General features: G+C 42.3%; 1 protein-coding gene across 4 annotated transcripts in view; it reads right to left on the bottom strand.

Annotated features, from left to right (window-relative positions):
- The window catches only part of LRFN5 (leucine rich repeat and fibronectin type III domain containing 5), a 1,390,562-nt gene that overhangs the window by 408,288 nt on the left and 965,649 nt on the right, over positions 1-16,625 (bottom strand). For 2 of the 4 annotated variants that reach the window (XM_069637475.1, XM_069637476.1), the window contains exon 6: positions 4,274-4,986. In XM_069637475.1, the coding sequence (XP_069493576.1) occupies positions 4,274-4,986 (713 nt within the window). Of the gene's footprint in view, positions 1-3,554; positions 4,987-16,625 lie in introns of those variants that run through there. The other 2 variants (XM_069637473.1, XM_069637474.1) reach the window with 2 other exon arrangements.

Below are 16,625 nucleotides of genomic sequence, written 5' to 3'. Positions count from 1 at the left end.
GAAGAGAAAGGATGGAGAGAGACAAATTGGGAGCGTTCGGAGAGGTAAGAGGAGATTGACCTGATGGCAGAGTCCCTTATGCCTAGGTCAAATTGTCTGTTTGTGAGGATGAAGTGATTAATCATGTTGAAGGCTGCTGAGAGGTGAAGAAGGATGAGAGCAGCACCGCCCTCAGAGTCTGCTGCTCTTTTTTGGTCATCCCAGATAGAGACCAGGGAAGTTCAGTTCCATGGCTGGGTCAGAAGCCAGATTGGGAAGGGTCAAGAAGGTTGTGGGCCCTGGTGAAGAGGCTGAGTTGGGAGTATGATGTGCGATCTAGTAATTTGGCTATGAAGTGGTTGTTGGAGATGGGGCAGTGATTGGAGGGGAGCAGTGGGGGTGAAAAGATGGCTTTTTTTAGTAGTGATTTGGCATGAGAAGTCTTGTATGCTGGTGGGAAGATCCCTGCTGCTAGTTACTGGTTGATTATAGATCTGATGAGGGTGCCTGCACAGGTGGAGCAGAGGATGTTTTTGGGGTGGGCCTGGGGCACAGGGTCTTCTGGGGAATCTGACGGGAAGCTATTGGAGAGGAATCTTGAGAACTCGGGATGGGAGATTGCAGAGAAGGAGCTGAAGAGGGTGCAAGTTGGGGGCAGCTGAAGGGGGGCTGTCGGTATAGGGGTGTAAGGAGTTGCCAGTAAATGATAGTGTTGTACTTCAGTTAAGTGAAGCAGGAAAAGCTTTAAAGCCACACATTTAGACACAAGAGCAAAAGAGCGGGAAAAAAAAGAGATGGAGAAAGAATACGTGGGCAATTTTGTGAAAAAGAGTGGCGGAAGGAGTAAAATGTAGTAAAACTCATGTCAAGCTGCTTAATAAAGATATATTTGTTTCATTTAGTACCAGTACAGGCTTCTTATATTACATAGCATTGGAATCGCGAAACTCGATTTTTATACAATGCAAACTCCCACTTTGAAATCACGAATGCAAATACATTTCAAATTGTGACCTTTTTATCTTAGTGTCTATGAAATGAGCTGTAATGTAGATTTAGCTGTGACATCTCTTTACATCTTTGTGCATTTTCATCTACTGAATTTACATTGAGTTTGCAAATTTTTCAGGGAGGTAAAATGGTAACAGGTGTAGACAAAAGAAAAGGTAGGGTCATAGGGGGATTGGGCCCAATGTTTGCTTTTTTAGATACAAATGCATGAATGCAAATGCCACGCTTCCTTTCCAGATCAACCAGAGTGCCTGGAGATAACAAAATGGCTTTGGTGCATGGCACAAATTACAATAACATAGATGCAAATGTATGAAAGGTAAACACAAAAGACATGGAACGCAAGTCAGTGTGATCTCTTGCACATACTGAAAATGTTCACTGATTGAGTATGTTAAGGCCTATTTCGATCTTTTGCGGGGAGTGGACGGAGAAGTTTAATAGGAGGTTGGTGATGCCGATTCATGCATTCTTTTCTAGCAAAGGGTTTTCTTGGTTGATATGGATTACCATTTTCATCAAGGGCATGACAGTGAGTTTTGCAATCCAAGTCATTCATACATAACCTGCAATCTTTTACATAATGATACTTTGCCACCTTCCACTTGGTAATGAGTTCAACCTTTGTTGACTATAGTCAAATCTGTTAATACATGTTTTTGGCACCTTATGAATCTAACGATTATCATCTTGTCCTGGAATCAACCCTACATTGTGACTTATTTCAAGCATGGATCATGACTGATACCTCATAAAAGGCATCTGTTGTTATCTGACACAATATATATACAGCCTATGTTCCCGTGCTGTGCTGGCCACAAATGTGTCCTTAATAGGTACATGTTCCTAAAATTGATCATGCAAGCACATGTTGACAACCCTGCAAAACTTCACAGACACTTGCATTATTCATTTGGATCATATTAACTGTCACGAGGGTGTCAATCTTTTTTTTTTTACCCTTGCTTCTGCTACACACACAATCAAACCTAACACTGAGGTTCAGCAATGACATTCAGCTCGAACCTAAACAATGCTGAAAGTGGAAATTTGGGGAAACAGCATTCTCCTGCAACGCTGCAAAACATTAGAACAACGAATAACAGAAGATCACCTTGAGTTCAGAAAACTGCTAAAAACATGGCTCTTTAACTCACCGAGCTAAATAAGTAAAACCGAAAGCAACCACAAACTGCACAAACTGCACAGACTCGACAACACCCAACATGAAACTAAACCAATTACACACATCACCCATACACACTCATACACCCAACACCACATAATGTCTATCAGCTATAAACTCACCAGCGGACAGTGATAGTTTTTTCAAGACTGTAGCTACCAACAGCACATCAAACCTTGGATTTTCCCTCTCAATTCCTCTGAATAAGCCCTGCCAGCCCTCCCTCCTTTTCAGAATCGCTAGAGCGTGTGAATACCATGACAATGGCAACGGTGCGTGGTATAAATTACAATATCATAACATAACAAAAAAAATATGCTCTGCTGAGACAGAGTCTTTCTTCCTTTTTTCCTATATTATTTAGGCTTAATGACCCGGAAATATATTGTCTATTGTTGCTGATTTCCCTCAGCATTATGGCATTTATTGTTTTGATTGCACATATCTTTCACTTATTCCCTGACAAAGCGATGTTGCATGAAGCACTTTGGTTTCTTGTCTATGTATTACATCACGTTAGCCAGTGACACAAGGCTCTGCTCTCCCCTTTTACTTCACATATGAATGTGACCTCTTACTTCCAGTTCCTGATTACAGTCCATACCACTTAAAAGGAAGGGAACACCTGTGATTTGCAGAAGAGGCAAATGGCGATAACGCTGTGAATGCAACCAGAGGCGTTGCTAGGGGGGGCTAAGGGGGCTATAGCCCCTGGTCTTTTGGTTGTAGCCCCGGATAGAATCTCAGGAGCTACAGCCAAAAGGCTAGCTAGCCCCCAGTCCCAACAGTTCCGACATCAGTGTAGCCCCGGGTCTTTTCCAGACCTAGCTACACCCCTGAATGCAACAGAAGTGTAACGTCAGGTGCCGAGGAATGTGCTCACGCGGAACACGTATGAGATGTTACATGTTTGTTTGCAATCTGTAACGCATTGCTAATAATGCCACAGGCACACGTTTTAAATGTTTGAAATAACAGTTCACATGAAATCTGCTTTGTTACCTGTGATCGGCCATTGTACTTGGTCTAAGATGCTACTTTAGGCAGTGCTGAGTTTAGAGAACTAGAACATACATGGCACAATCGCGGTGTGCAATGACTTATTGCACAGATGCACTTTCGACACTCACGCGACTCACATTCAGGCAAGGTTACACAGCAGGCACCTCGATGCGGGATTGAAGCTCTGTGGCATTGTAACAAGACAAGCATTTTCGAAATTACATCTCTCTTTGAGATTCTTGTCGGTTTTCATTTGATGAAAGAGAACATGACAGCACATCTCTACCTTGGACACCATGCAATCACACCAGAAAACCCTTCAGCGGAGGGGTCTAAAAATCAATTTGGTACACCAGTTATGTGAACACTGTCTGGGTATACTTATTGAATATTTTATTTTACACAACATAACAACACATGATTGTTGTTTTGTACAGCCATTTGCCTAAAAACAAAAGGCAATACCATTGTCACCGAAAAGAAATATACAGTCGGATCATTTAAAAAATATGAATTTCTAATTTTCCACAGGTGATTTGTTTGTTAGCTATAAGGAAATCTTATTTCCCACATGAAAGGCATTTTCTGAGAAAACTTTCTTTTTTTCTGCTGACGCAGAACCAGGAAGCCATTCCAAGAGTAAGGGAAGGCACTGGTGCTGTTTCATGCGTTTCTCATAATTATGTCTTGAAACTTGCCTTCTTATTTTTAATATAAAAAAATGTGAAATAGTTGGCTTATACATAACCCTGCATATACAAGCCATAAACCAACCGTACACGACTGGAATTTCAAATTCCACTTTCCTAGAACAGTGTTCTCAAACAGTAATTTCCCTCCCCATATTTTGTAAAAAAAAATCAAGTCACACAGTGCTCTCCAGTATCCACTCAGAACTTGAGAAAGTCGCTTTTCCGCTATCCATATCAGAATGGTTTGACGGAATTAGCATTCCATTCATAGACATGCTCCTTTTAGACCACAATCCACCCGGGTTCTGTGAGTTAACATAAAAGTGGTATTCCAATAACTCTCCATTCAGGGAGTACCTGCGTTTTGCCCTGGACGACTCCGCTGGCAATGTTAGGAACTTACTTGGCTTTGATTGTGCTCGTTTAAATTGGGAACCCTCTTTGACAGAAGCAGGAGAACGGCTAGCTAACTGTTGTGCTGTCGAGTTATTTCTGTTAGTGTTTTGGGACTCGAGATTTGTGGCTGACTCGTTCTGTAGTTCGTTGCTTGACTTTGGCCCCGACTTCCGTTTCTGCTTTAGAGAGGCAGACGTGTTAGAAGTCCAAGTATGTGGCAAAGCAGAGGTAGTGGTGGATGAGTCCTGGCTCGAACATGTGTCGGATGCTTGCATCACGTTATCGTTTGCAACTTTGCAGCATTGGATGTTCTCATCGGGTGCAACAGCCTGTTTCGAAGCAGATTGGGCAACAGACCCGCCACAGCTTTGGCTCTGAGCACCGTTAGTCTGTGAATACACATTGCTGACCTTGGTGACCTTGTGCTGTCCATTGTTATTGCAAACCTTGTACCGGATCATGAGGATAATGATGAAAACCAGAACAGACGCAACAATTATTCCACCGATTATGATAATCATTGTGCCGCCCAAAAACTGAGACTGCATGAAATGGCAACGGACATAATCCTGGTCTGTTGTAAATTGGATGCAGCCAACAACTCGTGTGGCAGTGAGAGAGGTGATGCCATCATCATAGATTGCCAAGACACACAGGTCATACACAGTTCCAGCTGCCAGGTTATTCACAAGGAATGTTTTGCTTGTTGGCGGTATCATTCTGGGAAACAAAAAAAAGTGTGTCAATAAACAATCCAGGGACATTTCCTCAAAGACAAACATCATGGGTTGAATGCATGCATCCCCATAGCTGTTGACATCAAATTCATATCACCATGCTGTAAGAAATACAAGGTCATTGTAGGGAATGTTCACTGCTTTTTAAATCATATTTCACCACTTTTTAATCTGCGTTTAATCTGTCTATCCATTGATTTGCAATGTTTGCTTTGAACGAATATTGCATACATCTGAAATAACTTTACATCAGTGAATCAAATGCAATCAGAATTAGAGACAAGCAAAAAGGTCAGCAAAACCAGTGACACATTGGTAAACACTTACAATCACATAGTTTTTATAATCTGAGCAGAAGTTCTCTGTGAACAACTACTAGATTCTTGGACCTAAACAAAACAGAACAATATTTCTACAGAAAATATGAAATGATTGGGGTTTTGATATATGCAATTGTCCAGATCATGGTTTTCTTTTAAAACATGCCTCCAGACAAGGGCTTTCTTTGAGAATTCTTAAGAGTGATATGTTTTGTAAAAATGAGGTTTCCCAAATACAACTGGGTTTCTAAACCTTGTGAGAAATTGTTGAGGTTCACAAGAAACAAACACGAGATATTCAGGGTATTTAAAAATGCAGTGTAATTACCTGACCGTATCTCTCAATGTAATTGGTACAGTTAACTAACACGTCTTGAAACACTTTCTATTCAAAATTAAAATGTAGTTCTGGGCTCTAAAAAAATCACCATACAATCCTGCATTATGTGTCATTATCAACAAAGAAACTGTTGTGGCAGCCAAAATAAATGCTAACTGGTCTCAGGAGAACACATGCGCTACTCCAATGTGCAGCTAATACAGATTTTAAAAGAAAAGGAACCCTTTAAGTGCTGAATTAATTTTGGCCAAAACAATGTAGAATCTTAAATATTGAGCTAATTATCTGCGCAATAATTGCCATAAATGCAGGCATGATCATAAATATTTAAATCAAATTATGTTAATATGGAAATATATTATAGATCACAAATCTTGATCTAATTAAAATGTTGTATACGTTACAATTTTACCATTGAATTTATTTATTTTCACGCCGGGCTTTAGTTTGAATTGTGATTTAACACACATACTCAGATATGCTCTTTATTTTGCAATGATTACCAGCTTGCAAGAGATGAGAAATTAATCGGATCAAATGCTACACTTGAATCATCAATGATGCAATAAAACTGAGATCATTCTCATTGGGACCCAAAATCCCTCCTTCCCTACTACTCTCTGGCTGCCCTATATGGGACCCTTCCCCCATCTTGTGGGGAAAAAAGCTGTGGTGTCATCTTTGATTCCTCTCTCTCCTTTTCTCCTCACATCACGGCACCTGGCCAAGAAGGGATACTTTCAGCTGCACCTCCTCAGAGGCATTCTCCCTTTCCTCACCTTCCCCCAGAAACTCAATGTGTCCAGAGCTCTGGTCCTCTCTAGGCTGGACTATATTAACAGCCTCTTCTTGAATCTGCCTAAATCCTCCCTTCACCCGCTTCAACTAATCCAGAAAAGGACTGCAAGACTTATCCTTGGCCTCAAGTCCAGGGACCGCAACTCTCCAGCCCTAAAATCTCTCCACTGGCTCCCGGCTGTTGTGAGGATCAAGTTCAAGGCCCTTTGGATCATCCACAAGGTTTCCTGGGGCCTGGGACCCTTCCTACATCCAACTTTGTCTCCCTAAATACCTCAGTGCTACAGCCCATCGGTCTTCTAGCTCCAATGCTCTACAGCTCAGACACTTTTCCAAGCAGAGAGTGGGGGTAGATCTCTCTCTTCCACAGGAGCCACCCTCTGTAATGGCCTGCCTGCCCCTCTCAGGCTACAACCAGATCTTGTTAAGTTCCAGAAGCTTCTCAAGACTTCCCCTTTCTTTTCTTCCTTCTCTCTCCCCTTTCCCAGCTAATGTCCCCCTCTGCTGAATTTTGACAGGCTGCCTGGTTCCTTCGGATTCATATTAGGCACCAGGCCCTCCTTGCCCAGTCTACAACAGCCCCTCGATCTACCCTGACCCCACCAAACCCCAAATCTGCACTTGTCCTACCGGGCTCTCTTCCCCTGTACTAACTTGGTGGGGCCTGTCCCCCTACTGCGCCCAACCAGGCACGTCCTCACACTTAGCATGTGGACCTTCATTCCCTGCACGCCCTGCAATCCCCTGACACTTGTCCACCTGGTCTCCCCTTAGTAATCCACAAGCCCAGGGGTCATTTCCCCCTCCTCACTGCCCCCTGCTCTTGCACACTCTCCACTCCGATCTGCACTTCCTTTCCCTCCTTGGCATTAGCTTGTTCCACTCTGACTGGCACCTCCCCCCATCTCTCCCACTCCGCTGCACTTCTTGTTACTGCACTTACATGGTCCAAATGACACAAGGCTTAGTAGGACCCTTTTTGTTATCATCATACCTGCCCATGCCCATTATTTTGTCTTGTTGTGCCTTGAAAGACCATGTGATGTATTGGCACATTATAAATACTCAATGAAAAACAAATCTATACGTTTGGTCAATGTAAACAGGTATTTTAAACTACTCAATCACTATTCAGAATCTTTTTTGCAATATGAATTTATGAAATATCAAGGACTCTCAGCGGGCCAACAAAAGGATTATTTGAATTAATGGAATTCATTCAGGATGTTCCATGAGTCCCTGATTTTTCACAAGCAAAGTCTTTAAAAAAAGAAATGCATGTTAATTCAGTAATTCAGCCTTGAACATCAATTTAGAAAGATGAGATTGTGGCTTGTGTCACAGATGGAGCAAACAAAGGAAACACCTCTCTCTGTACAGTTATATGGTTAAGAAACGTATCACAATCATAACCTAACACCGGATATTAACCACCAAAAGATGGCTCCAATTATGAAAATAACTCAATTTGACTATAATCTTCCTCGTTGCTCTCTTGTTATCAAAGCTTTTCCCACTGCATGCTGTCTTTATCTAAGAGTGTCTAGAAGGCACAACCAATGGCCATAAGGTATCACATTGAGTATATACTCATTGCCAGGATAATCATGTCTCATATCTTGCCACAGCCATTGACAGGTTTATTGTCTTGGGGCTGTGAGCAAACTTTCATCACATATGGTCTGGTGAAAGATAAGGTAGGCAGAAGGAATATTTTCAAGCCATTTATCTGGGCATGTAAATCCTGAATTTTCTAGGCCAAGCCTCTTCCTCATGCAATGCTCTGTTACTCTAACATGTGTGATTTTCACATCACAGTTTTTGAAGCTCATGATGTTTATGTCCTATGTGTTTCTGCCAAGATCCATTATGCGCTCCGTTTAAAAGGGAATATATTACTTTTATCTATTACTGAAAAGGGGTTAATTAAAACAAGACAGTCATATCTCTGGAAACATTCTGTGTACGATAAGGCTCTCCATTTAGAAAATATGGCCAATTAGTGCTAGATAATTCTACTATTTGTGAATCCTGGGGCAACACCGATACATGTCATTGAACTGACCTTGCATAGATTGTGGACTGAATAGTGGTTAACGTGGGAGGCCAGGGGGATAGCTCAAGGGAAACGAGTTTGTCTTGGAATCAAGACAGCACATAGCAATACAGGTTTGAATCCCAGGCTTGCGCTTAGAAACTGTTCCCCAGCATTATACACTTTATAAAAGAACAATTATTATTAGTAAGCTGGATTCACAGTAGAATGTACTATCCATTTCAAACATTAACAAGAGAGACCAGCATTGAACACCACTTGGTCATACTACATTGCAAGTAGCAATCTTCATCTGTGGAGGGAATTATGTCTAGGATTTGGGTTTATACAAACAAATCACATAACCTGCCTTCACTCCAAGTTATATCAAGTGTTATGCCACGTTAGTGAGATTCTCATTAGTAAACAAATGGCCTTAAAATTACACCTAGTATATGCATTGACAGTAGGAAGATATATGAATGTATTTATCATTTTGCAACATTGTCAAAGAATCTGCTTATCTGATAGTTATATGTATAGCCAAGAGCAAAGAGTCTCTGATCATCCATGAGAATAACTAGTGAATACATTCCTGCTGATCATATGCAGGTGCTGATCAGATGGTCACACATCATGATTTGGCACTAGTATCACCTGTTCCAGACGCTGTCTTTATGATCTCTTTATAACATAATTTATTTTAAATGATCATGCATTTTTGCAAATAATCTATTTAATTTTGTCTCTATGTCAGTGTGAATATTTACACTTTCATAATAAGAAGAGAACATGTTTTGATTTGAGATAACCTCTTGCTATTTTTATTATTTAATTAGTTAATTTAGATCTCTATTAGAGTGATGCTTTCACTGTATTTCTAGTGCAATCGAAATGCAAGACCGTTGTGTATTTTAAGATCCTCCCACTGCTGAACAAACCCACATGCAACCCAGATGACCTGGCCAACTATCAACCCAACATACCGCTATCCTTCCTCAGGAAAGTGATTGAGCAGTCTGATGCTATCCAGTTGCATGCAAGGATCACTCAGCACAATCTACTTCAGGATCCTCAATCTGTTGTCCAACTATAATGCAGCACTGAGACGCCCACTTTGGGGTGAAATATAGCCCCTGAATGCCAGAGTGATTTGGGAAGTCTCAATGAAGTATAAGGCACACACATAAATGGTGATGTCAGACGTGAGGCCTATTGAACCAAAAACAGGCACAAATCTCAAAGGCAAGAAAGTGGGCATAAATCTCAAAAGTGCAAAGATATGCACAATGTATTAAAGCAAGCCAAAAAAGACATGTGGCTGAAAATGCTGTATTACTAAATTCATGGAGAGCAGCACTTTTACCTAAAGAGACAGATATCAGTGTGTACATTTTATTCAATCTTATACCAGATTTTCCAGTCATGTCAAGTGAAAAGAAGCTCATTGCAATTATAAGAAATAAAAGAACTTCCTTTTCCTCATCCAAATGACAGTATGCTAAGAGAAGTGCTCACTAGACTTTCAGAGTTTGAAAATGTTTTTCTCATATAACTGCCCTATACATATGGACAATCCAGAAGTGTTTTCATGTATTGTGCATCTGTTAGATTAAAGAAGTACATCGCACATGGGTATAAGGCCCAGGTCATTTCTCCTAAAGATGAAACTTAACCTCCAAGACCTTTCCCCTGCTGATCATGGAGAGAGAGGTCTGGTTGTCAACCATCAATCAGGGCCATTGCTTAACAATATAGAAATACACTGCCTAGATTTAAACTACAGTGAAAACAGATAAGGCCATGCCTGTTCTTTCAGCAGATGTGACCTTGACGTCACAATTACCATAAAATGTCCATTAGAGTTGCAACCGCAGCCATTATAGGCCATGAAAGGAGAGACAAAGATAAAATAAGCCAGCCTCTGGAGGAAAAACTGGAGTTTAGTTAATAGAAAAATACATATTATTGAATAAAAGGGCCAGCATATATGCCACAACGGTCATTCTAGACTTTTATTAAAGGTGACAGTAACCCCCTTTGAACCATGCTAAAACGATTTTTGTGTGATAAACATAACTACAGTTATTAATGAAAATTTGATTTGGGCCTTCCCTTGATTCCAAGAGATGTGAAAGTTGGTGTGATGGTGAAGGACAAAATTAACTTGGGTTCTATAAAGTGGCATATTTTTCACTGATACAGCTCCTGAGTACATGAAGAAAAAACATATCTCTTCATAGGAAGGGCATGTCGACTTCTGATCAGCATCATCTTATTTTCCTTAAAATGCATTTATTAAATATATCCATACATGTAAAGATTTGAACAATTAGGGTATTTGCCATGTTGATAGATTTTCAGAATTTTGAACATACCAAGCCCACATGTCAGTTTAGGATGACAAAGCTTTCTCCTCCCACGGCTTTCTAACTCACACCTCTCATCTCCTTGTCCTATTAGCACACAGGTGGATAGAGAAAACCAACCAATCCCTTTCGCGGGAATGATGACAAGTTTGTGATGTCATTTGCACTATAGGTAGTTCAGTTTGCATTAGAACTGTGTTTTTTTCTACTTATTCCGGGAGGTATCCTGCGGCTGAACTCTTGTGAGAAACATCCAAGCAGAGAGGCCTCAAATCTGCATTGGAGACAGGGACCAGGAAACATAGAATCTGACTCAGACCCCTTGCAGGAGCCAGAGGGGACTATCCTGGACCGACACCCTTGCTGTTCCAGAGGTGCCCTGCTGTTCCCTGATGTGCATTAAAAGGCCTGTGCTGTCCGTAAAACTATCCCAAAGTCATAGATTGTGTAGGCCCTGCATTTATCAAGTATTGTTCTAGTTATTTCCCCCTAGCAAAATACCCTGTTTGTCTGTGTAGATCCTTAGCATATTTAATTGAAGTAAATCAATTCATTTTCCTATAGAAATCACAGGATGTGTTTTTTTGGCATCCAAAACTAACAAGCTCTTCCCAGTGTGTTTTGAGCTGGTATTGACATAAAGAGTTGCCAAAAGAATGAATCCCAAAACCCTGTTTCCACCTGAGTGTGCAGGGATCAAAACAAAATGGGCCCTTTGTTTCCATTGCGCTCTTACCAAAACCAGAAAGCCTGGACTGTTCTTTTTAGGTGTGGCAACCTGAATTTTCCTATTGCTTTTCTTTCCCTCATATTGCATCTGTGGTAATAAGTAAAAAAAAAAAAATTCCCCTTGAATCCCTTTTTCCAAAGAGTGCATTTTATAAGAATCCCAAAACAATGTTCCCATTGTGTTCCCACTCTCTGACACTGGCCTTCTATTCAGAGGGGTTGAGGTTGAGTCTAACTGATGTTTGGAGTGTCGAGGTTGCTGGGAGAAAAGCATTATAACCAAATCCGCAATCACTGTGTATTTTGAATTGTTCTTTTTATGTATTGGTGGGTGATTTGAAAAGAAAGCTGCGGGAAATTCTGACTGCATATCTCAGTATTAGCTCTGTGTTGGTGCCATTACGGAAGTCAGTTGTGTTCTTGTGTTGCCACAGCATTGGTGGCTGATGTTAGTTTATTTGTCAAATTTGGTTTAAATACACTAATACAACTATATTCTTAATACACACTGGCCTGGTTGGTAGTCCATTGTGGCACCAGGTATTTGTTGGTGGAAAAATCATGTAAAATGTTGGGTGTCTCCATATTACTCTATTTATCCAGCAAAGCCTGGGTTGGTAACTGCCACATTCTAGCACATGCTAATAAGGACTTGCATGTCTGCTAGCAATACATGCTAAGTAGGGTTCCCGATCGTAGACCAACTTTACGTGAAGTAATCGATACACATCTGACTTGGCACGACCTATTCAAATCTCAACACTTTATTCAGGGACAGGTGTCTCTTTTTCATATTCCTTAGTGTCTCACTATTAAGCAATTTTGGGTAATCCCGGTACTCTGCACAGCCCAAAGTGCCCAAGATGTTTTTTCCATTGGATAACCAATGCATTGTGTATGCTCTCTCCAACCTCCTGACATCAGCAATCTCCAAACTATAGAATGCAGTGTTGTCACCAATCCAAATTCTTACCCAGAGGCAGAGTCTCTTTAGCTGTATTTACTTTGCCATGCCACCAGCCATATGCTGACCTTGACCAAAAGGGATTGCAACAGGGTTCCCTGTGGGACCCTAATAGTCCGCGGAGAAACTGGTTCTATGCCCTCAAAACCTCCAAAGTGTTTCTTATCCCCCATACTTCTGCCCCATGAGTGCCAGCAGAGGCAGATCTTGCTCCACAGGCTTCAAGGACTGCTACAGAAATGGGGCTCCCAATTCGACTAGTAAAATCCAATACATCATTTGCTAATTGTCTCAAGGTTAAAGCAGTTTTCAATTCCTGTACCCTCTACTGTGAGGAGTCAGAAATGAAAGTCAGACACAAAGTTGCATGTTTTTCATTAAATACATTTATTAGTACAAATGAGATTTGTAAAAATCCTCTCTGACCCTACTAAGAGAAATTTTCCTACCTAAAACCAAAAACTAAGCATCTGTCTGTGTAAGGATTTCAAAATCAAAACCGTCCTTGTGTCCAAACATTCTATTCTTATTATTGGTGTTATTATTATTATTATTATTAGTATTATTAGTATTATTATTATTATAAAAAGTATAAAGTGCAAACTAAGGCCCATAGGGTGTCTAGGCCTAAGGGCCTGACCCTCACACTACGAATAAAAACTATAAGGTGAAATGTCTTTAACCTGGTGATTGCAAAAATAGTTCATAAAGGAAAATTCAAACAGCTCTGAAGCAAAAGAACCTTAGTTCCAGAAGGTGATTCCCTTCCCCTGGATTCTTCCTTATTGCCATTGATTCTTGGTATAACCGTTTTTTTGTGTCTTTCTTGGTCCATAACAACCCTGTTAGTTACAAAGGTACTTATCCTTGTAGTTACATGTAATCCTGGTTCTGCAAAGATAGTTGTATATCCCTTTGTGTAGATTTAAAACTGCCTGGTATACTCTCCTGCTAGGTCTTCTTGTGTACTTGTGATTGCTTGGTACACTCCCCTGCCAGGACTTCTCTTGCATTTACAATTGCATAGTTCCTATATTCAAAGGTAACAGATCCTCTTTACTTCAACAAATGCACATATCTTCTTGAATATTGTACATATGGTTGATTCAACATTCGTCCTTAGTTGCCCCATATTTGCATTCATATGTCTGGGAACTTTATATTCAATATGCCTCTCTGGTTTGCACTCAGTCTCTTGAATGTCTCTATTTCTGTGACTTCAATGTTTACTCTTTTTATTTGGTAGGGTTGCCAAAATGCCCGGGGTGGCGACTTTGCTTAGGCTGACTCACTGGCTCTGTGTGGTGTCCCTTTTGAGCTTCTGCAGCAAAGCTTTTCCACCTGCTTGCCACTTTGGAATGTCTTCACGTTGTTCCGGTTTGTCTTGTGGCTTCACTTTAGAACGTCTGTCTTGTGTGAAGTCCTGGTAGGTGAAATGCTTCTTTCTCTGGTTGCTGAACACCCAGGAATATTCCCTTGGCATCTCTGCAGCAAGTCCTGCTCGCACAGCATACTTCTGCTTCGCTGATGGTGAGTCCCTTGGCTCCACCACACTGGTTCATGCTTCCCAATTCCACAACCCTTGCATAGCGGTTCAAAGACTTCTCCCAGATAGCAGCAGCATCTTGCAGTATTTCTTTGATCTATCAATGTCCCGCGCACAGGTGGTTAAATAAAAACAAGACTACTACTTTGGGGAACACCACATGCAGAGATAGAGATAGAGGAGAGGAAGGACCCAATTTGGACCTGGGATGGTCGATCAGAGAGGAAACAATTCAGTCAAGCCAGGGTCTGACCGGTGATACCTAGGTTATCACAGAGACGGTTGAGTAGGATGGCAAGGTTGACCGTGTCAAAGGCAGAAGAGAGATCAAGTAAGATGAGGACACAGTGGGTATTGGAATCAAGGTTGGAGAGCATATCTTTGTGGGTGTTCAGGAGAACAGTTTCCATGCTTCTTGCAGCTGTGACTGATGGCCATGGAGACAACCAACAGATTCAGTGTGAAGATTAAGCTGGGAGATGGCCAGCATTTCCAGGAGTTTGCTCAGGAAAGGAGTGATGGAGATTGGGCGATAGTTAGCCGGGCTGTACAGGTCAGCAGAGGGTTTCTTAAGAAGAGGGTGCACAAGAAAGTGCTTCAAGGGGGATGGGAAGACTCCAGTGGTGAAGGAGTGGTTGCAGAAGTCAGTCAGAGCAGGAGCCAGGGTGTCAATGTGGTCCTTGATGTTTTTGGAGGAACAGGGGTGAACCTGTTTTGACAAGACTTTCATAGATCAGACTTGTCTAGAAAACTTGTTGGGGGAGAACAGGGGAAAGGCAGAGAAAGAGGTAGGAGAGGTGGCCGAAGAAAGGCCAGAGGAAGATCAGGGAGTAGAGGGAAGAGGGGGAGAGGAAGAGAGAGAGGACAGGATGTCCTGAATTTTGGAGATGAAATGAGAAGTCAGAGCCATGCAGAGGGCCTGGGAGGGGACAGGAGAGGTAGAGACAGATTTTAAAGAGATTGGCGAGCTGTTAGATGCCGCAGAGATGCGGGCTTGGATGTGAGCTCTCTTCTTGGTGTGGACATAGAGCCGGCATTGCCTTTGGAGCAGGCAGCAGGCTAGTTTGTTGGAGGATGTACTTGTGTTTGAGGGTGATGAGGTCTGAGTCATACCAGGAGTTGCTGTTGTCTTTGGGCTTAAAGCGGATCCTCATGACAGGGACAAGAACATCAAGAGTATCAGATATAGCAGGGACAAGAACTCATGACAGGGACAAGAACATCAAGAGTATCAGATATAGCAGATTGAAGCATGGAAAGGGCTGTGTCAGGGTGTGAATCAGCCAAAGGGGGAGGGAAGGGGGAGAAAGTGGCAGTGAAAGCCTCAACTGACACACGCTTCATGGGTCAGAGAACCGAGAAGGTGGGTGGCAGTGCTGTAGTTGGCTTGGCCTGAGGAGTAGAGAGGGTGAGCTGGGAGGAAAGGAGAAAGTGATCACTCCAGGAGAGAGGAGTGGTGAGAGGGATAGAAAGGGGAAGGTCTGTAGAGATCAGAACATCCAGAGTGTGCTCTGCAGAGTGAGTCGAGCCAGAGCGGGGAATAGAGAACGAGAGAGAGACAAAGAGGTCACGAAAGAGTCCAGAGGCAGGACAGGAAGCATCCAAGTGGATGTTAAAGTCACCAAGAAGGAGGAGTCGAGTGGTCGAGACCAGGAGGGAAGAGGAGAGGTCCGCCCACTCAGAGAGGAAGGAGGAGATCTGACCAGGTGGCCGATAGAGGGTAGCCACAATAAGAGAATGGCTAGGAGAGAGAGAGCCTGCAGACGAGGCATTTGAAAGAGGAGTAGGCCTGCAAAGGAATGTCAGAGGAAGGAATCCACTCTGGGAAGATCAAGGCTACACCCAATCCGGAACGGTTGGACCTGGGTGCAGAGAGGATCTTGTAGCCATCAGGGAGGATGGTGTCAAAGCTCATGAAAGAGCTGGCCATGCATGAACCATGTCTCAGTGAGACCGAGGACATCAAAGTCAAGTTCCTCCAAGAGGCGGCATATGTCAAAGGAGTGTTTGACAGTTGAGCGGGAGTTAAGAGTGGCAATATGGAGAAGGTTGCCATCCTTGAAAGACTTCAGGGGAGGGGTACAAATCAGAGGTACCCTGCAGAACTAGCCATCCCCCGATGTGTTGTGACCTTCCTGGGCTGCAAACTGCCAATAGCAGTGGACCTCTAACCCTATTAGTGTGCATCATCTTCCCATGAACAAATCCTCTCAGAACTTTGGTTTGTTCCAGTTGGACCTCCAGGGGCGAGATCCCCATCCTGAAAAACCCCTGAGCAAATTGCAGGGCCGAGGAATCGAGATGGATTGACCACGCTGTAAACCTTCTTCACTGGAGACTGAGAAAAGGTGCCAAAACTGTATACCGATGTGGGAATATGAAGAATCCTTTGCTGAGATCCCTTTTCTCTCGACTGCTCCTACGACATCCCTTCCAGAGTCCCACCTTTCATCACCATCTCCAAGGAAAGCGAGGCCGGGTTCACTGCTGTTGCACTGTTAAAGAATCCGGCTGCATCTTC

Source organism: Ambystoma mexicanum, chromosome 14 (genome assembly GCF_040938575.1).
Source record: "Ambystoma mexicanum isolate Mex_15411 chromosome 14, UKY_AmexF1_1, whole genome shotgun sequence".
In the NCBI taxonomy this organism is placed as follows: domain Eukaryota; kingdom Metazoa; phylum Chordata; class Amphibia; order Caudata; family Ambystomatidae; genus Ambystoma; species Ambystoma mexicanum.
This window is presented reverse-complemented; position numbering and strand designations above follow the sequence as displayed.